At 35.0% G+C, this 25,489-nt stretch overlaps 1 protein-coding gene across 5 annotated transcripts in view; it reads left to right on the plus strand.

The window, feature by feature from the left end:
• The window catches only part of PCNX1 (pecanex 1), a 184,519-nt gene that overhangs the window by 58,188 nt on the left and 100,842 nt on the right, over positions 1-25,489 (plus strand). For 2 of the 5 annotated variants that reach the window (XM_024998104.2, XM_024998106.2), the window contains exons 6-8: positions 15-1,721; positions 12,774-12,906; positions 18,849-19,033. In XM_024998104.2, coding sequence (XP_024853872.1) covers positions 15-1,721; positions 12,774-12,906; positions 18,849-19,033 — 2,025 coding nt within the window. The remainder of the gene's footprint in view (positions 1-14; positions 1,722-12,773; positions 12,907-18,848; positions 19,034-25,489) is intronic. The other 3 variants (XM_024998108.2, XM_024998109.2, XM_024998105.2) reach the window with 2 other exon arrangements.

The raw sequence follows: 25,489 nt of genomic DNA on the forward strand, positions 1-25,489 counted from the left end.
TATGTTTGAAACAGATTTGGCAGCTGACCGGAAGCTCTTCCGCCTGGTCTCCAATGATTCCTTCATCTCCATTCAGCCGTCCTTATCCTCATGTGGACAGGACTTACCAAGGGACTTCAGTGACAAAGTGAGCCTGCCAAGTCACAGCCACCACCACCACGTCGAGCAGTCTCTGTCCAATGCCTGTGACACAGAAGTAGCTTCTCTTGTCCCTTTGCATTCACACTCTTACAGGAAAGATCACCGCCCGCGGGGTGTACCACGGACTTCTAGCTCTGCTGTGGCTTTTCCAGACACCTCCCTGAATGACTTTCCTCTGTATCAGCAAAGGCGTGGGTTGGATCCTGTTAGTGAGTTAGAATCTTCCAAGCCTCATTCTGGATCCAAAGAATCCTTGGTGGAAAATTCGTGTTTACCTGGGGAATTTCAGCTGGTTGGCGAGCTGAAAAACAGTAATTCTCAGCCACCTACCAGAAGTGGGAAGAGCAAACCCTTGAACGCAGACAAAAGCATGGACAGCTTGCGAAGCCTGAGCACGCGCAGCAGTGGCTCAACGGAGAGCTACTGCAGCGGGACTGACCGGGATACCCACAGCACCGTCAGCAGCTACAAAAGCGAGCAGACCAGCTCCACTCACATCGAGAGCATCTTGTCAGAGCACGAGGAATCTCCCCAGGTGGCAAAGAAGAGCAGTCAGAAGAAAGAGGACTGTGCTGAGGCAGAGGACAAAAATAGCTGTGCCGGTGGCAAAAGGACTAGCAGTGAAAAGACCGCCGTGGACGAGAGTACGAACAGTGGCGTTCAGGGGGCCAAGGAGTCTAACGGCTCTGATGATGTGCACAATCAGAAAGGTCTCAGCACCTCTGCATCTGAAGAAGCCAATAAAAACCCCCATGCAAATGAATTCACTTCACAGGGGGACACACCGCTTGGGAAGACTGCTGAAAACCGAGAGGAGGAGGGTGAGAAGCCAGCTGTGTCAGTGGACGCGAAAGTTAGCAAAGATGTTGGTGGAAAGCAGAAGGAAGGGGATGTGCGACCTAAATCCTCCAGCCTGATCCACCGGACAGCCTCTGCCCATAAGTCAGGCAGGAGACGGACAGGGAAAAAACGGGCCAGCAGTTTCGATTCAAGTCGGCATAGGGACTACGTGTCCTTTCGAGGTGTTTCTGGTACCAAGCCGCACAGTGCTATATTCTGTCACGATGAGGACTCCAGTGACCAAAGTGACTTGAGCAGAGCATCCAGCGTTCAGTCTGCTCACCAGTTTGGCAGCGATAGCTCTTCTAGCACCACTTCTCATTCTTGTCAGTCTCCTGAGGGCAGATACAGTGCCCTAAAGACCAAACATGCCCCTAAGGAAAGGGGTACCAACTCTGAGCATGCACACAAAGCCCACTTGGGGCCTGAAGGAACTGGCAAAAAGCGGACAGCACGGCGGACTTCCAGCACAAATAGTGCCAAGACTCGGGCCCGAGTGTTGAGCCTGGACAGCAGCACTGTAGCGTGTCTGAATGACTCCAGTAGGCTAATGGCGCCTGAAAGCGTAAAACCCTTAACCACTTCAAAATCCGATCTGGAGGCCAAAGAAGGAGAGGTGCTAGATGAGCTATCTTTATTGGGACGTGCTTCCCAGTTAGAGACTGTCACTCGATCTAGGAATAGCTTGCCAAGCCAGGTTGCTTTTCCTGAAGGTGAAGAGCAAGACGCAGTCAGTGGAGGTAAGTAAATTGCAGGAGGAGATTGACCCAAGAATTTCTGCAGTTTTCGATGCTGTTGATTGGAGTACTACTACTTCGAGTATATTTTGTGTTAACAGCCGCATATCTACTATGTTGTTAAAATAAACTGTCTTTCCATGAAGAAGAAGATGGTTATCTTAAAAAAGGTTTTGATGTGAACACCAAGGAAATGTTTTTTTGTTGTATTACATATCAGTTTGTTCTTCATGACACTCACCTTTTCTAAGCCATTTGCCACCTGTTAATGTTTTACCAGGAATAACAAAAAAATTGGTCCCCTTCCTCCTTTGTACAACCACAGTAACAACAAAATGTAGAATTTTATTAGGGCACCAAGCCATTTTTAGTTATCTCTTATACAGCGTGTGCCACTGAACTTTGAGAATGAGATCTCTCAACCTGTTACATAAGATTTTTCCAAATATTACTTTAGCTCTATGTACTTTGAAAACATACGGCTTTTTTCTTTGTTTCTTAGGTTTTATTTCTCGCTTACTCAAGTTTTAGTCGTTAAACTGTTTTTCTGTAACTTCACATTAAAGTTTATTAATCTGCGTTTGTAGTTTATTATCCATTAGTGGATATATGATGCTCCGTGTGATAACAGTGATAGTGCTTGGGTTAAAGCACTAGCTTACTGATTTCTGGTTTATGGGGAATTGTGCAAAATTCAGTAGGTGATTTTGTATTGTCAGTGTGTATTGGCCATTTTGTTTATTTCAGAGTTGTCTCTTGGTATTTCCTCCTGCCCAAATATTTGCTTATTCTGTTTTGGTTATTATGGAGTCTCATTCTTGAATCGAATCAGAAGAATGAAGTCCTCTGTTGCTAGCACATGACTTTTTTATCATCTATCTCATATCCTTTAATAAAGCTTATGTCTTTGGCTTTATAGTTTACAGTCTATTGGTGTAGTAACATTTAGTCTTTTATAAAAAGTTAAGCTGAGTGTTTGTTTACACAAACATACTGAAACAAGGAACATGCTTTTTCTCAAAGAATTCTAATTTCACCCACAATTTTTTAAGTCCATAATGTGGTAAACATTCTCTTGCATCTTTTGGTATAGTTTATAACAAAGATTAATTTCTAATAGGAATGTAAAAAGTGATCTTTAGTGCCTAAGGAAGAAACTAGTCTGACTTAAATATTGAGAACTAAATATATCTGAAGTGATTATAATCATTTGGTAACAATATAGTAATTAACTTCTCTTGAGTCTTTGATGTGGCTGTCAATCTGTTTTTTGTAACAGGTCTGAAAGTCTTTTAGTGATTTCTCACACAAATCATGTGTTTGTGATATGTAGGAAACCATTGGGTTTTAAATGATAGCTTAATTTTTACTGAAAGTGTGATTAAAATAAATTCTAAGAACATGCAATGATAGAAAACTATTGCTGTTCTAAATGTTGTTGAAATGTAAGTAAAAAGATAGTACATCTTATGCTTTTGTATTAAAAATGCCATTTCCTTTTCATAGGGAATGTGGGGTGTTCTGTTTTTTTTTTTTTTTTAGGAAAAGTTACATGAGGTCTTATTTGCTCTTTGATTAATATGAGCCCTCATTTTTCCAGATTTCAGCTTTTGTTTTGTTTGTGTTATTTTTTTTTAAAAAAGCAAACCATCCACTATTAATAAAAAAAAAATAAGGAACTAAAAATTTCCATTTATTTCACTTTGGTGGAAAAAATTTAATCATCTGTGGGCTGTTAAAAACATTCTTTTGCCAAAGGAAGACACTGTTGAAACTGTTTTTATATGAGCTTCATTGTGTTTAGAATAAAAATAAGAACAAAACTAAACTGCTTAAATATATTGGATTTATATTTAGTTTGTTTTCATCTCATTTTGTTAGTGTCTTGGTTTCTTGGAAGATTGGAGGTGGTGGAAGGCAATGTATTTTGGTTTTCATTATTTAAAAGTTATATAGAATCTCAAATACTTTGTAAAATGTGTTAGATTATATTTATTGTTAGTTTTTTAGGTTTTTAAATTTTTGATAATTAGGAGACATTTTTCTTCGCATCTGTTCTACTTTCTGTACTCCTGAAATGTGTCAGTACAACAGAGGATACAGCTTGACCATGTATATGGCTATACATTAACTGTAATGTATACATTATACATTAACTATATATTAACTATAATGTACAGCCATACTGACCATTAGATTTTATCCTAATGAATTGGGATGTGTTGCTGAGCTTTCCAGTGGTTTCTTTTTGTCTTATCTTTAAACTGGATGGTGTTGGTCCTGTGGAAGGATGAAACTAAGGAAATGTACTTTAAAGTACTAAAATAAACTAAAATGGGTTGCCTAATATAGTGACATGGAGTCATACATCCTTGTCAGTATATGGGCTCACTATTGTCATGACTCTGGGAAAGCTGCTTACCTTCTTAAGCCTTGACTTTCTCATCTTAAAATGGAGATGATAGTGATATCTATCCTATAGAGGTTTTATGAGGACTGAAGGCTTTAATAGATTTAAAATGCTTACAACAGTGCCTGGTACATAGTAAAAGCTTATTAATAGCACTGATGCTTCTGTTTCACTGGATTTCCCTGATAGCTCAGTTGGTAAAGAATCTGCCTGCAATGCAGGAGGCCCCAGTTTGATTCCTGGGTTTGGAAGATTCCCTGGAGAAGGGATAGGCTACCCACTCCAGTATTCTTGGGCTTCCCTGGTGGCTCAAGAATCCACCTGCAATGCAGGAGACCTGGATTTGATACCTGGGTTGGGAAGATCCCCTGGAGAAGGGAAAGGCTATCTACTCAAGTATTCTGGCCTGGAAAATTCCATGGACTGTATAGTCCATGGGGTTGCAAAGAGTCGGACCCGACTGAGCGACGTTCACTTCACTTCTGTTTCACTGACCAGTCTGTTCTGCTACTCATGTGTATCCTGTCCTGAAGAAAATGATTAAATATAGAAATACATTAGAGATACTCTCATTGTGCCATTTTGAAACTGAATAATAGTAAAAATAAAAAATCTGAATTCTTAGTTTCTTGCATAATACCAAAAAGAAAAACCTTAATCTGATATAATATTACAGATTTTAATCTCATCTTGGCAGCAATACATGCGTAGCCTATCTTCTGGTACTCATTCATATAACAAGTGATTGTTTTCATAGGACTTCTCACTGTTAATCTAATACTTTGATTAAAATTGGGTGTCATCAATAATGTTCTGTGATTGCTTAGGTAGGAAAAAAGTTTTATGTTCAAGCTATTTTCTTTGTTGATCTCTTGTTTTTGCATTTAATTTTTCTTTTATAATTATAAAGCGTATCTTTAATAACTTATGACTGGTATTTTAAAAATAAAAAAGTACAGACAAATTATATATGACAGAAAAGTATCCTGTTTTCTTTTGAATCACTTAATCTTATTTACCGCCTGATTCAACAGACTGTGAAGAACAATCAGAATAGAAAGATTTATGTTCATTCCTTTATTTGTATTATTTTTTTCTCAATTTCTTAACCTCTGTTTTTCTGTGTGAGAAAATTATTTTAAATGTAATAGTTGGGTTCTGAAGGCATGAAATAAGATCCTGTTATTATAATTTTGTGTTGGGAATCAATGATAGTCTTCTGTCAAGGGATTGTCACTATATAAAGAAAAGCCAAATTTTCTTGATGACAGTTTGTGAGGGTGTGTACCATACATGTAAATTTGATCCTAAGTATCATTAAAAGAAAAGACAAACACCACTGAACCAAAAAGAGTATGTGAATTAAAGCTTTTGTATTTTACTGAATAGAGGGACTGTAAATTCTAATAGATTTAATTTTCTCATTTCCCAGTTCACATGGGAAGTTAGAAGAAGAAAATAAATAGAAAGGGAGGGGTTCCTGTCGAGGCTAAAACTGATGGCAGCAGAAGAAATGCACTGCTGACTCTATAGAAGCTGGAATAACCATACAAACCAATGCTAGAAACACGTGGTAGGAGGTCGTTAACTGCAGGGGCGAACTGCTTGTTCAAGGACATCATAATATCATAACTTAATGCTGTATTGCAGTATAACTCACTAATAAATGTGTATGTGACTAAGGAAAGTTTATATTTTATTTAGTCTATACTGAGAAGAAAGCTTAGGCGTATAAAACCACATCAAAGAGTGTTCATTAGATGTAATAAACAGGTTTGGATCCTTGAGTTACTTGGAAAAATTATCTTAAGTGTTAAGAGGCATTTTATTGATGAGGCAAATAAGGTTTATATATCAGATTCCCCAGATCAGCCCATTCTTTCTAATACCAGTAATGTTCTGTTTAAGGAATCAAACAGTTACATTTTAATGCCATCTCTAATTACTACCTGGATAATCCGGCAAGCCATTAAACCTGTGTCTCAATTTCCTCAATTGTAAACCAGTAGTAGTAACTGTTCAGGTCGTCTCACAGTTAATGATCAGATTCTAACACGCTTCCAGGTATAAAACTTCTTTGTATATTTATTATGAAAACTAAGACAGTGATGCCTTTTAATCATTTGTAAGGAAGTTTTCCATTTTAAATGTCATTTCAAGTATATATTCAAATATATATTCTTGAAATATATATTCTTCACTAATGATGCCTTATTAGGTGAATCTCCTGAAGATATATTCAAAAATGTTTCTGAGTGCAGTTTTCCAGAAGAGAGGGTCTGTCAGACCATTCACAAAGGATTTAAAAAGAGTAGGAACCACCTATAAAAGTAAGTAATCCTTAAACTCTGTCTTTTAGGAACTGTTCTGTGTGATAATGACTCCAGAGTATCATTTAATTTCATCTACCAAACTGTATTTGATTGACTGCCTGGGATTATGGAAAGTATCGATAAGGATATGCAAATTCTCAATACAGCTAATAATTTTGTTGTTGTTTGCTATTGTTGCTGGTTTATGGGTCAAAAAATAATGTAGTCCTTTAAAATGTTCTCATAGATAGAAATTATTTAAATTCAGAATGAATGCTTAGAAGTTGTGCAGTAGATTCTTGTTCTTTGGCCTCCCAGAAAATGATGCTTATAAGCATTTGTTTCTATATTAAAACAAAATCTTTGCATGCTGATATTAGTATCATTCTTGACTGACATGGAAATAAAAAAGGAAAGAATGGATTTCATGCCTAGACTAGAATATTTCCTTTAAAAGAATTCTTTGATTTGCATTTCTTCATATAGTAACTTAATTATTAAGTAAAATAATTTTTTACCTTGAAGAATATTTCAGTGTATTTCAGAATATTTGCATATATATTAATTTTCTGAAATGTGTGTATGTATGTTTCATATTTTCATCATTTTTCGTTAAAGAATTTTCTTAAGCCACTTGCTTGTGATCTATTTGTGGTACCAAAACACATTTTTATTTTCATGACTTTCCCAAATTTACTCCTTTTTCCTCAATAGACACTCCCCACTGAAAACAACACCTTTCTTGAGCAGTTTCTTCTACATTTTTATTCATTTAATAGTGATTGAGCTATTACAAGAGACTAGCTTTAGCAGTATGTAACAATTAGAAAGTAACAAACTACATATGGATCCTTCAAGTAATCAGCTGAATGATTCACATCATTTTTAAGTGGCATTTTTTTTCTATATGTATCTTTGCTCAAAACTTTCCAATTGTTGAGATACAAAACCTGCACCTCCTACGTCACCAAATCATGCTCTTTTGTGCCATCCCAGCTCCAAAATCACTGCAGATGGTGACTGCAGCCATGAAATTCAAAGACACTTACTCCTTGGAAGGAAAGTTATGACCAACCTAGATAGCATGTTCAAAAGCAGAGACATTACTTTGCCAACAAAGGTCCGTCTAGTCAAGGCTATGGTTTTTCCTGTGGTCATGTATGGATGTGAGTTGGACTGTGAAGAAAGCTAAGTGCCGAAGAATTGATGCTTTTGAACTGTGGTGTTGGAGAAGACTCTTGAGAGTCCCTTGGACTGCAAGGAGATCCAACCAGTCCATTCTGAAGGAGATCAGCCCTGGGATTTCTTTGGAAGGAATGATGCTGAAGCTGAAACTCCAGTACTTTGGCCACCTCATGAGAAGAGTTGATTCATTGGAAAAGACTCTGATGCTGGGAGGGATTGGGGGCAGGAGGAGAAGGGGACGACAGAGGATGAGATGGCTGGATTGCGGCATCACCGACTCGATGGACATGAGTTTGAGTGAACTCCGGGAGTTGGTGATGGACAGGGAAGCCTGGCATGCTGCAATTCATGGAGTCACAAAAAGTCGGACACGACTGAGCTGAACTGAACTGAGTCCTCCTAAAAGTATATTAGTGCTTTTTTTTAAAGTCTTTATTGTATTTGTTACAACGTTGCTTCCATTTTTGTTTTTGTTTTGTTTTGTTTTTAATTGCTTCCACTTAAAAATGTTTTGGTTTCTTGGCCTGCACGCATGTGGGATCCTAGCTCTCTCGACCAGGGATTGAACCCACAATCCCTGCGTTGGAAGGCAAAGTGTTAACCACTGGACAGCTGGGGAATTCCCATATTAGTGCTTTTTTAATGCTTTGCCCGTTTTCATTCACATAGTAAAACAAACTGATGATCTATTCTTTTAATCATTTGGTGCTCAGCTTTCTTCACAGTCCAACTGTCACATCCATACATGACCACAGTAAAAACCATAGCCTTGACTAGACGGACCTTTGTTGGCAAAGTAATGTCTCTGCTTTTTAATATGCTGTCTAGGTTGGTCATAACTTTCCTTCCAAGGAGTAAGCATCTTTTAATTTCATGGCTGTAATCACCATCTGTAGTGATTTTGGAGCCCAAGAAAATAAAGTCAGCCACTGTTTTCCCATCTGTTTGCCATGAAGTGATGGAAGCAGATGCCATGATGCCATTTTCTGAATGTTGAGCTTTAAGCCAACTTTTTCATTCCCCTCTTTCACTTTCATCAAGAGGTTCTTTAGTTCTTCTTCACTTTCTGCCATAAGGGTGGTGTCATCTGCATATCTGAGGTGATTGATATTTCTCCTGGCAATCTTGATTCCAGGTTGTGCTTCCTCCAGCCCAGCATTTCTCATGATGTACTCTGCATATAAGTTAAATAAGCAAGGTGACAATATATAGCCTTGATATATTCCTTTTCCTATTTGGAACCAGTCTGTTGTTCCATGTCCAGTTCTAACTTGCTTCCTGACCTGCATACAGGTTTCTCAAGAGGCAGGTCAGGTGGTCTGGTATTCCCATCTCTTTCAGAATTTTCCACAGTTTATTGTGATCCACACAGTCAAAGGCTTTGGCATAGTCTTAAAGCAGAGATTTTTTCTGAAATTCTCTTGCTCTTTGGATGATCCAGTGGATGTTGGCAGTTTGATCTCTGATTCCTCTGCCTTTTCTAAAACCAGCGTGAACATCTGGAAGTTCACGAAATAGATCAGACCACAACTGTTGAAAATGTCTTAGTATATCTGTGCCACGTGTGTGAATTGCCATTAGGTGCTCTGCTGCTGCTAAGTCGCTTCAGTCGTGTCCGACTCTGTGCGACCCCGTAGACGGCAGCCTACCAGGCTCCCCCATCCCTGGGATTCTCCAGGCAAGAACACTGGAGTGGGTTGCCATTTCCTTCTCCAATGCATGGAAGTGAAAAGTGAAAGTGAAGTCGCTCAGTCAGGTCCGACCCTCAGCGACCCCATGGACTGCAGCCTACCAGGCTCCTCCGTCCATGGGATCTTCCAGGCAAGAGTACTGGAGTGGGGTGCCATTGCCTTCTCCGTTAGGTGCTCAGTAAATGTTTATTTAATTGAATGATTGTATCGCTACTCCAGAAGTAGAACTAAGTTATCTGAAGTTCTCTCTTCAACTTAGATAGTAATTCAGTTTCTTGAAGTCTTTTTAATACAAAGAAATAATTAGAAAGTCAAGACTCTTATATTTAAAAAACATGTTGAATTCACATTTGTCTAAATAAATGTCCTTGAAAGTATTTTATATCTGTCTTGTCATTCATGGCCTTTGAATCAGTTGAATGTTTGTGATTTTTTTTTTTCTTTTTTACCTACACATGCATAAAATTTAGTTGTACCTAGAGTGCTAGATTTTTACTTTTTGCATTTTATACTCTTACTATACTAATTAATTTTATTCTTTACCAGGGATACTGAATTTTAAGCAGTAAAGTGTTTTCTTTCTCCTTCTCTGGTCCTCTAGTTAAAAGATTTTTTTGTGGTTTTCTTTCTATTTATAAAGTAAAAGGATTCAGAAAGAGCTTTTTGTAGTTGGATTGTGAAAGTGAATTTTCATCAAGTAAAACCATACTTATGTCATTGAATATACTTACAGTAAGTTATTTTAAGCTTTAGACAACTCTAGTAAACATTGAATATTTTTTTATCATCAGATATTTCTGCCCTGAATATTACAGAGGACGACTGAGGGCAAAATAGGCAGCAGTCATAACTCCATTTTAATATGTTGTCCTATGTAATGTCTAAAATGTTGTCTTGATGTGTTTCTAAAGCTGTTTTAGTAAGAAAGCAGTGTTAATAGTTATTTTTCAGATAACAAAATATAAATAGTATGTTAATAGAAAAAAAAGTGTTTTCTGGAGAAGCCAAAGAATATATTGACTACAAAGGGACACTGTAGTTGTGTCTTTTTGTCCCAGTATTATGGAATAACTAGCTTATATTTAAAATTAGCTTCATTAAGTCCTCAGTAGAAGGAAGATAGTAAAGAAAAGTGTTTCTTATTTGCCTTCTTCCTGTTCTCACTATTCCATGATCATGTATTGCTTGTTTCAAATACTTCTGAATAATTTTAGTACATTTTATGGATTAAATTATTCTCTATATATTCTATCTGGATGAATGTAACTGTTATTTTGGTTGAAACAAACTCTTAAATTAGAATGTTTGAAAGTTTAAGTGAATTGACGTGTAAATTGAGCAATAATACAATAAAAATCTTCAATATAATTTCAAAAAATAAGTCTTGAATTGAGGTTTAAAATAGTGACTTAAAATTTTGTAACCCAAGTTCTTACTGGGATCTAAGAACCGTTAGCAGATACACAAGTCACCCGTTAATTTCTCATTTCTTCTTTCATGTAGCTTGCTTGTTTCCCTTGGTTTTGTCCTTCACCCAGTGACTGCCCTGCCAGTGTTGGTTTTCCTCTTCGTGACAGTGCTGGTTGGTGGTGGTAGTTAAGTTGCTGAGTGCTGGCTGCTGTTTCCTCTGTTGAGGTCTTAGTTGTCAGGGACAGGTAAAACGCACAGTGCGCTTTGTGCAGACAGGCATCCTTGACTTTCTAGATCAGCAGTGCCCAATACCGCTTTCTGTGGTGATTGAAACGTCTGTATCTGTACTGTTCAGTAAAGGTGGTCACTGGCCATATGCAGCTCTGGAGCGTTTGAAATGTGGTTCATGAATCTGGTAAATGGAACTTTTAATTTTCTTTAAGTTTAATTTGTTCTCACAGGTCATGTATAATTTTTGTGTATGTGAGCTTCTGCATCACAAGAAACAGCTTTTTTCACATTAAAGGAATTTTCATTGTATCACAATAAAACCGGAGAAAGAAAAGAAGTATTAGCTCCAGGAGTCAAGTTTGATTTGGATTCAAAGCCCCAAAGTTGAATTCTGATTTAGTTGTCTGGCTTATAATGTCACTGGAGTGTGTGCGCTGAAAAAGAAAGTAATAATGTAAATTATTCACCTGTGATTTGTGACTTAACGCTTCTTACTGGAAGAAATTTGCCAAGTGGGTGAAGTAATTCTGTGCTTGTCATCCCTTTAATAAAAGAAACATTGCCTGAAGATAGAGAAGTCCAGGCCTTCTGGGGGTAACCCTTATATTCCTAATTGTAATGAATTAATTACACAAAGAACATTCATTGGGGAAGGGATAAAAATGTAAACATTTAAAAGAAAACTTTATTAAAATCAACATTTAAAATGATAGAGGTTGCTGTTGCTGAGCAGAATAATGATAAGAATTAATAAAGCCTTTAAAATGTGAATTAGGCTTGTCATAGAACTGAAGTCCAAATACAACACTTGATTTTGTAATCCACGTCATCCTTTTCAAATGAAAAGGAATTTTCATTTGTTGTCTTTTAAAAAAGATGTTGTCCTGGCCAACTTGTCTCTATTCATATTTAGCATCAAAATGCCCTTTCTCAAAATCAAAATGATTCTTAAAATATTTAAATTACTATAGACAACAGTTGTTAAAGAGTCATGTGTATGAACATCATTTCGCTTTAGAAACCCAAATCAGTCATGGTTCTGTAAAATTTTATGTAATTCTGTTTAGCCTTAGTTTTTATTTTCTTGTTGGTATATATTTGGTTTTAGTTTGTTTTGCTTTTGGATTAAGCTGTGGGTTTCTAAGTTTTTTTGCTGATGTTTTGTTTACATTTGCTTCCTAGTGTTGAGGGAACCAGTGTAGGGGCATGAAGTTGAATAAAGTTAGGCAGCAAACTACAGCTTAACATACACTTGCACTGCCTTGAATTGAGCATTTAAAAAACTAGTTGTGCAGCTTAGCAGTCAACCGTTTCATTTAATGCTGCCAAAATTGTGGCACAGGGTAGTGTCAGATAAATGCACGCCTGACTCCTGTCATCACAAGCACTGTCGGTGCTGCTTTTACTGTCTTCATGAAAGGAAGAAACTAATGCCCCTTTCCCATTATTCAGAACTAACCAATGTAATACATACGGTACTTTTAAGGCTGACTTAAAGGGCCAATAGAGGGATATGTGACTTTATAAATAAGACTTTTAGAAAAAGATTGAAAATAACTGAGATCTTAAAATAGAAAGTTGAGGTTGAAGAGAAGATGGTGAGGTCAGATAATCAGAAGCGTTTTTAAAGAAACAGTTATCTATAGCAAACGGTGTAGTCCCTAACTTCTCACCCTCAAAGTAAAGGGAACCTGACTAACTGAGCCAGAGTTTTCATAGGTTCACTGTTAATCTGTCGTATTGGGGAGGACAGGCTCAGCTGCTATTTACATCTCCGACCTAGGCTTCTGTTTGACCTAAGTCTGTCTTGATGCAGCAGCACAGGCCAGCGAGGAGACGGTGTCATTTCGCCGTGAACGCAGCACATTTAGGCGCCAGGCAGTACGGCGCCGGCACAATGCAGGGAGTAACCCTACCCCTCCTACATTGCTCATCGGATCACCCCTAAGGTATGGTATTTTAAAATTCCACCAAGCTTAGCATGCATTGTAACAGACCTCTAACCTGTTTTGTCAGTCTGAAGAAAGCATTTATTAAATACTTTTGTTTTTCTTTTTCTTCCAGTTTCTCTATATCTTTAAGCTTCTTTAGACTTTCTCTGCATGTGACTGTGAGCCTGTTGCACCATGCATGTCTTATGTTGCATTATAAACAAAATGATCAGATTGGTTTAGTCAATTTTAAATCACAAAAATTATTTTTAGGGCAGTTATATACATGTAAATAGAGGCCTTAAGTTAGCTTTTTATTTTTTTCCTATTCCAAGTTAGTAATTAATTCAATATCTTTTCCCAGCACCTTAAACAGTGTTCAATATGAGCAAATATGGACTGAGTGATGAGCTTACTGAGGATATCAGCTTGATAAGCCAGTTTGATTATTTTATTTCATTAAAAGATGGTATACTTTATTTTGTGTTGCTTGAAAGTTAATCACTAGGGCTTAGTAAATGATGCAGAACTAGAATATTTAGTTTTTGGTAATGTATGGTCAACTGGGGGCTTCTCTGGTGGCTCAGATGGTAAAGAATCTGTCTGCCAGTGCAGGAGACCGGGGTTTGATCCCTGGGTTAGGAAGATCCCCTGGAGAAGGAAATGGCACCCCACTCCAGTACTCTTGTCTGGAGAATTCCATGGACAAAGAAGCCTGGTGGGCTACAATCCATGGGGTTGCAAAGAGTCAGACACAACTAAGTGACTTTCATGGTCAATTGGTGATGTGTATACGCTATGTATTTGTATGTACATATTTGTTGAATTTCTCAACCTCCATATGCTGAACAAAAGCATTTTTATTTTTGCTACTGTTCCTAAGTAAGAAAGCTTCTTTATAATCTTGGGAGTAAATTTTTATTGAAATTCTTAAGCTTTTTTATCCTTAATTATGTCAGATATAATGAATCTGTGGCTTGAATTAGAGATATTAAAAAAAAAACCTATTCAAAAGACTTGTGCTTTAAGAATACAAATATGGATGAAATTATGTGTTAGCTTATTCATTAAACCATGTGTATGTTATTATAGTGGAAGTGAAAGCTGCTTAGTCCTGTCTGACTCTTTGCGACTCCATAGAAATTGTAGCCCGCTAGGCTCCTCTGTCCCTGGAATTCTCTAGGCAAGAATACTGGAGTGGGTAGCTGTTCCCGTCTCTGGGGATATTATTACACCATACACTTTTATTAATCTCTGCATCTAAAGGCTCCATTATCCAAGTTATTTTCTTATATTTTGAAATTCAAAAAGAAGAATATTTGATGAAATAACTGCTGTTGAATGCATGGTAGGTTTGAAGAGATAAATCTCTTCCCTTGTTAAAATCTGGTTCCTGAAAGTAGCAAAATCCTTATTTTTTTAAATTGCTATTTTATTGTATATTTCCCTTGGTATTTAAGACAATTATTTTTCTGAGTTTTACATTACAGTCAGGAACTTCATCTTTCATAGATCATGTTCCTTTAATTCTGCAGTAAAAATGAGAAGGCAACCGTTTAAAAGAAGCGTTCGGTCTAGAAATCTTTTCTGAGTGCCTTTGCTTTTAGTGGGCCTCCTCTTCTATTTCCTTTGCTCCCTGAAGTAACTTTTTTTGCTAATGGATTTAGGGTGTGTAGTGCCAACCTGCAGAAAGAATTCACCACAAAATTTCATTTTACGTTTTCTGTTTTGTGTTTTCTAACCTCTTTTTTCTCCTTGAATAATACTTGCCATAAACATATTCTTTGCTTACCTTCTTACTCCATGTTGATATTTCTTAATCCTTTTTTTTTAACCTTCTATTTTTAGTCTTTATAAATCCTTTCATTCTTTGGATCTCACTCACTAAACAAATGTAGACAATTTTGTTTTCTCTGCCTGGTGGAATATTAAAGAACTGTGCTAACTCCAGACAACCACATAGGATTTCTCCATTTTTTTTTTTTTTTTTTTTTTTTAGCATTTTAAATACATCACCATTCAAATGAGGATATGGTATGAGCTATTTATTTGTAAAGGGCTCACTTTAGGATTTTTGTAAAGTAGTCTTCCAGTAGTCAGTCAGCATGTAAATTGTGTTAGTTCAGTCGCTCAGTCGTGTCCAACTCTTTGCAACCCCTTGAACCTAAGGTTCCATGATATTTCCAGTGCAAAGATTATGTGTATCTTAAAGAGGCTGACTACATCATGAATAAAATAAGATAAAATTTAGCTGTGATGAATTAGAAACGCCAATTTAATAAAAATTGTATTTTTTTAATTGTAAAAATATTCAGGTGAAGTATAGTGATACTCTCAGTGTAAGTTATATAATATTGTCATCTTTAAATATAAGATAGCATGGTTTTGAAAAACTTGTCAGAAAGAAATGGAATAGGTATGATGATAGTTTAATTATAATTATTCTGTAGATACCAGTAAAAATATATTAACTTATTTTAAACTTTAATGAATAATGTAAGTAATCGACAGTCTAAAAAGCAACTTCATAAAAAATATGTATCCAAGGATTGGGAGTGAATCATCCATTTCCTCACAAAGAGAATTTGCATATATTTTAAAATGCTAGTTAGAATATCCTATTTCAGAATTATTTTTAAAGGTTGTTTTTTTTTTCTAACTTAAGTTAACCTTGTAGGCCCTTACTACTTCTTCCCAGTTACTAGAGATGAAAACAGATGAATATTTAAAGATTATGTAATACTACTACTAAGAGTTAGTTCTGTGTTTATCAGCCTAGATGTGGTATCTTTTAGAACTCTAGTTAATAGACTGGAATGAAAGTAGACCATCAGTGCATTTGGGGAAGGGAAAAAAGCTTTACTATATAGTTAGATTTATTTTTAAAATAGAGTGAAAGACCTGTAATCAAATAAGGTCATAGTTATAACTGAGTTGGTAATTGGAAATTCATATCATTTTTGGTACTCAGGAATGAATCCACCAAATACTTACGTTTGTGCACTGTATTCAAGACACTGAGTACTCTCGGAAATCTGGAGACCCATAGTAGTAATGTAATCATACTCAGAGTTTGTTTAGTTGGAAAGATACATGCAAAGATAAAAATCAGCATACAGCAGAATGTGTTACATACTAAATAAGTGCTAAGAGGAAGGAAAGACCAATACCAATTATATTTTTTTATCATTTAAATTTGGAAAGCAAATTAATTTAATTATTAGGATAACGTGTCAGTGATGCTACTGATAGCCGATAGTTTAGAAACCTAAACTTCTATCTTTTGCCACATTGTGAAATAGTTGCTGTCTTTTCTGAAACTGGTAGTTTTGACATAAAATTGGTATTATAGAAAAGATTAATTTTTGTCAGTTATTAGTTTAAGATGAAATACAACCCTCCAGGAATAGTTTTCCTGGCAATTTGTGCAAAAATAATAGGCTTTTTGGAATTCAAGGGACATAAATATTTTTTTTCTCTCTTTTGATGTTCAGAAACTTGACATTTATAACTGCATAGATTTTGGCTAATTTTCTTTGTTCTGGAGTTGATTTTCATACATTGCCTAGTACTTTGAAAACCTTATATATATATGAATATGTTGAAGAAAAGTGTATTCTCAATACACTCACTCTAGAATATATCTGACTGCCATAGAGCACCTTTATTTATGATTTTAATTGAAAAAATTGGCAAAATTTGCTGAGCATATATATATATATGTTTATGTATTGAGTGTGTATATACACACACACATAAATTTTAATATTTTACCTTCCAAATCTGAAGAGTCATCATACTTGAGCTGAAAAATTTTTCCCTTGTGAAATTTGGTCTTTTGGGTAAAGTGTATGGATAAATTTAGATGGCTTCCAAGGACAGACTTACTGTTGATGTACGTAAGAAACAAACGTTTTAGTATATTAGTTCCCAAGATCACCTCTTGATTCATTTCTGTTGTACAAATATTCTACTCGCAGACAGACAGACTGCAAGACATTATTAAGTGAATACCTTTAAAATTATGACTTTAAAAGTTAGTGCCAATGAGTGTTGACAAGTCTTTGTAGACTTGATCTTTTTAATATGTTGTATACATTCCTGTGCTCTACTTAGAGTATATAGTTTTTATTGGCTCTCATTGGCTCTAAAAGAGGCCTGAAAACACGAATGTTTCAGGCAGTGGTGATTAATAGAACTTTCTGTGGTGGTGGATATAGTCTGTAATCTGCACTATCCAGTATGGTAAACACTGACTGCCAGCTTTGGCCTGCCCTGGTGGCTGTGGTAGCCACTGTCTATGTTGCATGTCTCTTGATCACTTGAAATATGGTTAGCATGATTGAGGAGCGAACATTTTAGTTACTTTAGTCACATATGGCTATAGTTCCAGAGTATGTTCTACTGCCATAACCACAGCTTTAAGCAATGTATGCAGTATTTTTCTTTTTTATTTCATGGTTACAGTTGACCCTTAAACAACATGGGCTTGAACTGCATGGGTTCAGTTACATGTGGGTATTTTCAATAATAAATAGTACAGAATGACATGATCCGTCGTTGGTTGGATCTTTGGATAAGGAGGGGCACCATAAGTTATACATGGATTTTCGACTCTGCTGAGATTTGGTGCCTTGTCCCCCATGTTGTTTGAGGCTCAATTGTACTTCAAATTTAGCTCTCTTCCGAGTCTATAGCAGATTAGTTTGTTGTCTTGTAGACATCAGAGAAAGCACTCCTTTTAATTCAGAGGATTAGAGAGAAGTTGATATTCCTGAAAGTAATACTGCATAAGGCTGTTGTTAGTAGCATTCTTTTAATTCCTAAAAGGTCTAATAATTTTAATAACAGTGCAGAATGGCGTTGAACATCATGTAGAGGAGGATGTATAATTATACTCAAAGTGTTCTCATCAGTTTCATCAGTTTAAATATGAATGTTATACTAAGAAAATTTAAGTTCTTAGTGTTTTAAAATAAATATGTAAAAATTAAAAATGAGTTAATAGTTTCTTAGTTTTATCTACTTTTTAGATAATTAAAATCATCAAAATTATAACGTTTAGATAATTTTAACTTATAATCATGAAATACTAAATATTTTAAAATTGTTATAAAATTTTGAAAAGACTAATATTCCTTGAATAATTACTGGCTTCTAAATTATTTCTAAGGTTTTCTAAAATGATGGATTTCTGTAATGAAACTTGAGTATGAATTGGGAAAGATAAGATCAAAATTCACTAAGGGAACGTAATTACTGTTAACTAACACCTGTATATAAAGCCTGTGACTTTATTTTAGAAATATGTAGGCTTTTCATAGAAAAAATATTTAATATAGCATCTCAGCAGTCATTTCTATTTCACTTGGTTGAATCAGTTTTGTTTTTTTTTTTTTTAATTCTGGTTTTCTTCACTAGTTTGTGATTTTCTTTTGATTCTGAATTGTTACCTTGGTTGCATTTGATAAAGATTCTTTGGTTTTCAAGTGCATAGAAATTTTGTTTTATTGTGAATTTCAGATGCAAGAATATTTGAAAGAACAATTCTAGAATAATTGTATCAGGGTTATAAATAAAAGTGCATATTGAACTTAAAAATAAGTATTATTTGAGGGACCAGCTATAGCCTATATGTATTTAATGTACTTGTGACTCTTCTTTGTTGCTTTCTTTTTCCTTATACTAGAACTTTGTTGACTTGAGTTGGAAAGATGTTACAGATTGGTTGCTCTGCATATACATTGAATTTTTTTCTGTGTTCATCACCATGAATCAGATTTCAAAAAACCAGAATTTTCAAGATAGCAGTATAATCTGCATATTTTATAAAGTTTGTTGGCTCTTTCTTAGGTTACACTGACACCTTTTTAAAAAAAATTAGTTTTCTATATTGACTTCTAGCTATTGTTTTCTCTTTTCTTCCCTGTAATGTCTCCCCAATCCATGTTTTTTCCTAGCCTTCAAGATGGTCAGCAAGGCCAGCAGTCCACAGCCCAGGTCAGAGTCCAGTCCCGCCCCCCTTCCCAGGCTGCAGTGCTCAGTGCTAGTGCCTCCTTGCTGGTGAGAAATGGGAGTGTCCACTTAGAAGCATCACATGACAATGCATCTGCTGTAGGCGGCAGCAGTTTGCACGATGAACTTGGTATGCAGGCCTTATGTAATCTTGGTGGCATAAAACTTGAATATAGCAGATAATGGGTAACAATGATTACAGTTCTTTCCTGAGATAGCTTCGTTTTGGAACTACACATAAGAGTACTTTTTACAGGATTTGCAGTGTGTATAAGGAAAATTTGACTTTTGCTTTTACCTTTTCTGTTTCTCTCAATTCATACTCTTCGTTTTCTTCTGAGCATGTCTGTTATTAATAAGTATCAATAAATGTTCACACTTTACTGTCCTCTTGTAATGATTTGGGCAATTTTGCTATTTCTTGGTATTTGTACCACGTGGTGAAATGCTGAGTTTTTAAAAATTATTTTGATTGAACCTTCATTTCTCTAAATTCTCTGCTGTAGGGAAGGCAAAAATACTTTCTAATGGCCTATTACTATATAATCTTTCTTTTAGGTATTCTATATTTTACTTCAGTGTCTGTCACCTGAAGTAGGACTTAATGTAATTCTAAATGCAGTACCTTGAGAACATCATGGCTGTATATTCAAATCAAAGAACTTTATAAAATTTTTTTCTTTTTTCCTGTTAATACATCTATAAATAGAAAATATAAGTTATTAAACAGTTAAGTCTCAGAGAGGTGGTAGAGTTTTAAGCCTCAGTAATGTGTTAGAGAAACAGTATTTTATACTAGTTTGTTTTCTATTTCTCTCTCCAGGTCAGCTTTCTTGTGCTCAAAATGCAGATTAGTAGCAGTTGAAGAAAATCTTGTTATTCAGAAATATACATTTCAAAGTATTTTATTTGCTTACTGTGATTTTGTTTCTCCATGTTATAACTGTCTTTGATTTATAACGAAGGTGATCTAGCTGATGGTTTGACGAGAAGGATATAATTGGTAGAGGGTGCCCAAATTAGGTATAAAAAATGTCATGCTGTTAATTGACTCTCTTTCTGTTTTGTAAAAACTGTTACAGAGAAAATTAGTGAGTATTAGATATGCATATTTATGAAACTCATCAACTTTAGCAAACTTTATAGAAAGTTGAAAATGATATCTGTTTAAAACCTATCTGTTAGAACATTAGAACCTATGGTGATTTCTAAATAAAATGAGAAGGAAATAAGACATTTTAATTTTAGAGTGCTTATGCTCTGGAGTTTGTAATTTGAAGAGGTCAGGGAATCTGTTTGAGAGAGTAAGGTAGACTTCAGTTTAGTTACCTGCTTTGATCAGTTGCAAATATATTGAGTAAATAGTATCTTTTTATTGACATTTCTCTTGGGTTAACTCAAAGTTCCTATGTTTGGAGGACTTGTCGATTTGTACCTGTACAATTACAGTTACTATCACCACTGTCCATTGGTCATTTGGTAGTAGATTAACTAAGCTTAGATTTGGTTCATTTTGGGTTTTTTAAACTTTTGTCAAATGAAGAATAAATTGAACTAGTAGGTGATTTTCCTCTGTAAAAATTCTTAATTTGTTCAAAAAACTTGCTAAGCGAGAAATCATATTCATAGATGATTGAGAATATGTACATTATCAACTTAGCATCTACTGGTGAATATTCAGGACATTCATTTAACATTTGGATTTTAGCTTTTGTTTTAACTGCTTTCTGATAGTTCTTGGCCTCTCTTATAGTTGAGTGTTGTCAAATTGAACGCCTAGTAATAATTAGTACAAAATACACAGTCAGTGGACAGTGTATATCCGTTCATTTCATAGCACAGAAGGTTGACTAAGAAAAGATTCTAAAAATGAACTTGCAGCTGCAGTTGAAGGAACTGACAGAGATACTGATTTTTATAATGTATTCCACTAGAATATTTGTGTTGCATAGTTTAATCTTCAACGTGATTTTAATTAACAGTAGTTAAATAATTTCATGGGATTGAATTGGGATACTGTATACTCAAACATGTTAAAGTTAGCCATGTTGTTCCCTAAAAGTATGGAATACTTACAAAGAATTTCCCTTCCAAACTTAGCTTCTTCAACTGAAAATTTTAAATGTATAATTTTTACATGTTAAAATTTTTATATATACATAATATATTTATGTAACACACATACTGAAACATACATATATACACTCATATGTATTTATATATGTGTTTGAGTACATATAAATGTTTGTATGTGTATTCATGTATATGTTGTATGTTTACTTTTTAAAGTGAGAGATATTTGCCTTTTTCAGTTAAAGGAAACTTGGAGTCAGGCTTGTTTAATTCCAAGCCTAAGTCGTTTTCCTTAACTGTGTTTTTGACATTTTTACTCTGTGGTGTCATAATAATTGATGACATGCATTTCCTCTACTAAACCCTGAGAATCCTTATTTTTCTGTTACATTTTAACTAGCATTTCAAGACTATCAGGTAGCACTGGATATGGTAGAAAAGTTCATTGAAGATGGCATTATATGGTTTATTAGTAGTTTATTCAGCAGAGGAAAATACATTTTCAGCAGGCATAATTGTTCATCATAATTAATTTCTAAAACTGAATCTTAAGTGTATAATTTAGAACCTGATCTGAATAATTTAATGGTTTCCTTTCTTATTTGTAGACTGAATTTCCGTGCAAACTTTGTTTAATTATATGAATGATGGATAAGTTTTAAAGTTATAATCTTGAAATTTACCATTAAAAAATTTATCAAATCTTTCAATGTAACATTTTGTCCTTTAAAAAAAAAAAAAACCACAATGTATCCTAAAGGGTAATTTTCTTTTTATGAGCCTTTTGTTGAATTTAACTGATTTGTGGTTGATTTCATACTAAACTTTGAAACTTCAATTTTACTAAATAAAACAAGCTTTTGCATATTACCCAGGTAAGTCACTGAAGAGAGTCAGTTTTTATGTTAATCCTGGCTTCCACTTGTAACATAGGACTAATAAATTGATATAGTGATGAAACAGGTTATTCATATATATAACACAGCATCTCAGAAGAATTGTTGTAGATAGGATCAGGTAAAATAGGAAAATTTATGTTTTTGTGTGTGTGTGTTTGAAATTGGTAGTGATGAGTATTGAGAAGTATATATAAAATTATTTTCATGTGAAAAATAAAAATGCTGTTCTAGGCAAGAAATGAGGACAACAGAGTTTTATGTTTACCAAGACATAAATATAGAGATATCATAGATAGTATTCCTCTGAATTTTAAGACTTTCTTAATATCCTTAATGTATTAGAGATTGAGAGATTAATGAATTGATTTTTCTAAGGTTTTCTTTTGTTTCATTACTGTACAACTATTTACAAAGAAGGTGTTCTTGAGATAATGCTCTTTACTACAGAACTTATTACTTTGAAATTGTGGTCAGCTCTAGAAAAAGACTTAACAGAAATCTGCTAACACCCTATTGCCCTTAGATAGTTTATAGCAACTGTGCATTAGTACGGAGAAATACAATATGGAGGCTCTTAAATTTTTTACTTAAAAAGTACTCAGGTGATTTATAATACTTTCAGTGATTTTTATTATTTAGTGTTAAAAAAGTTATATGTATTATAGACTAACATTTTGGGCTGTGTCATTAAATACTTCTTATTACTATAAATACAAAGTCAAGATGGCTTTAAGGAACCTTGGAGTCCATACTTTAGCCTTTTGTGTTACAGTAGATTTTTTTCATTCATCTAAACTAAAAGTTATATTCTTTTTTGCAACAGCCTTGATCTTGTTCTTTACTGCTTTTTAATACAAATTCTTTTTTGTATGTTTTTGCAGGGGAGGGCAACATAAAGTATTACATGTATAAATGAAAGTAAAATGTTTATTGAAACAGTAAAACTCCTTCATTTTCCTTTTTGGTATAAGGATGGGAAAAGCATGTTCTAATACAAGTTACTGGGAAATAAAATGGAGAAGATTAAGTCATCTGTAATCTTATCACTCAACTTAGTGACTAAACAGCAACAGTCATATCACTCAGAGAGTCACTATTCACATTTTATACTTTTTCCTTTCTTTTTTTATTACATACACATATATACTTTTCTAACGAAGAACTGGGATGATGTTGTATGACTTTTATGACACTGTATGAGTTTTGCTTTTTTCTTTTAGCACATTTAAACATTTATTAATGCTATTGCTTTTTAACTTATTGACTACCTACTATTTTATCACTGGAAAGCACATGAAAGGTAGTATAGAATAGTGGACTCTAGAATCAAACTTCTTGGCTTCAAATTCAAGCTCTTCTACTTTTAGCTGTAGCTATGTGATCTTGGGCAAGTTATTTTCTCTCCCTGTGCCTCAGTTTCCTCGTGTATCAAAAGGGGGCGGTAATATACTTCATAGGTTTTTGGTGAGGATTATATCTATTAAAATATGCAAGGCAATTAGAACAATGCCTACTAGTAAGTTAATTACATAAATAATGATTGCTGTTGTTAACATTATTTATTAAAATAGTTGACTAACCCCACTGTTAGTCTTCAAGGTGATTCCTGATATTTTTCTATTGTAATAATCTGGAGAATATCCTTCACACAGACTTTTCTGTGCAGCTGTGATTATTTCCTTAAGATAAATACAGTGAAATGGAATCATCTGTCAAGGGGAAAAAACATTATTGCGACCTTGATGTATACTCTTAATTGCTTTATGGAAAGCCTGTACTAGTTTACTCTCTATCTGGCAGGGTTTGAAAGTGTCATTTTTATCCCAAGTACTAAAACTAAAAGTAAACCTAGATAAATTTTATTTCATCCACCCTAATCTTCATTTCCTGGAAATGCTCAGAAGTTTACTGTTGTTACTGTGAAAAGACTGGCATATTATTTTTAGAAGTTTCAGATGCATGAACTACTCTAGAAAGTGGTTGAGATAGCTGATTTGTCTCTTGCCAGTCTGTGTTGTAAAGAATTCACTGAAACACTAGATTTAAACTGCTTTCTAACATTAAGATTCTAAATTAAAGTTGATTAGTATGTGTTACATCAGTTAGAATGTATGTAGAGTCTTTAATTGAGAGACCTGTCCTCCCCTATCAAGTGACTGAAATTAGAGAGAAGTTTACATTTCTCTCGTAATAGTCTGTTGAGAGCTGTCCTTAGAGGTGGGTTGGTTCTTTTTATCTTCCACATACAGCTTCCCTGCCTGGTCCATAATGACTGCTCCAGTTGTTGACATTTCCCCCCAACAGGAGGGCGGTGAGGAGGGGCGCTAAAATAAAAAGTCAAGGATAGCTAGACTTTATCTTTCAATTTGTGACTTGGGAAATCTGCCTGTCACTTTCTTCTAGCTGCAGGAGAGGCTGGGAGAGGTCTCTAAGTACATAGCATAGTGGTGGTGGTGCTCAGTTGCTCAGTCCTGTCTGACTTTCACAGTCCCATAGACTGTAGCCCCCAGGCTCTTCTGTCCATGGGATCCAGGCAAGAATACTGGAGCAGGTTGCCATGCCCTCCACCAGACACTCTTCTCGACCCAGGGACCGAATATGTGTCTCCTGCATTGGCAGGTGGAATCTTTGCCACTGTGCCACTTGAGAAGCCCACATAGACATAGACTCAGCTGAAATTCAGTGAGGGGGAAGTCCTGTTTTTAAAAGGGGTAAGGACAAGATGAATACTGGAGGTCAGTCATTCATCTTTGCCACGAGACGAAAGAAGGATAGCGCTAAGTCGAGTCCGACTCTTGAGATCTCATGAATTGTAGCTCGCCAGGCTCCACAAGACAAAAAGTGCTTCACATCAATAAGATAAAGATCCATGACCTATTGGAAAAGTTGAACGTTACAAGTGGCTTGCAATTATTGGCAAACAGTTCAACTTTGCTCATAATTTTTTAAAATTGCAAATTAAAAATAGGATTAAGATATTTTTCATCTACTGAATGTATAGTGATATCTTTTTTTGGAAAGGTCTGGAGATGTAGACAACTAAAAGATTGAACATTTTTGGAGGACAGTTTAGAACAGTAGACCAAAAATGCCTATATATTTTAATCTACAGGTTTTGCAAACATACAAATGTATATGTACACGGATATTTATCATACCATTGCTTGTACTTTTGAAACAGACTAAATGTTTGTTACTAGAGAACCCCTCCTGTGTTATTCTATTCATGGACATAGCTATAATATTCAGAACTTGATGTGTATATGTTATCGACATGAAAAGTTAAGCTATTTAGTAAGCAAATGTAGATAAAAATTGTTCAGAAGAACATAGAATCTGCTCTGGGTTTTTCTGGTGGGTGAGAACTTTCTTCATTTTATATACTGCTTTCAGTCTTTCAATGTGTCATATTTTTTAAATGAAACACCAAAACAAAGCAACAAATGTCACTCACTGTCCAAAACCTTGATTAGTTACTTGTGGGAATTTCACTGACTACATGCTGTCTCATGCTTATCTATCTACTTTGTCTTTTACTCGGTCCATCTTTTTTTTCTTCTTTGTTTTTAAATCAACTTTATTGACATAAAATTTAGGCATGATAAATTGTATCC

The sequence above is a fragment of the Bos taurus genome, chromosome 10 (assembly GCF_002263795.3).
Source record: "Bos taurus isolate L1 Dominette 01449 registration number 42190680 breed Hereford chromosome 10, ARS-UCD2.0, whole genome shotgun sequence".
Taxonomy (NCBI): domain Eukaryota; kingdom Metazoa; phylum Chordata; class Mammalia; order Artiodactyla; family Bovidae; genus Bos; species Bos taurus.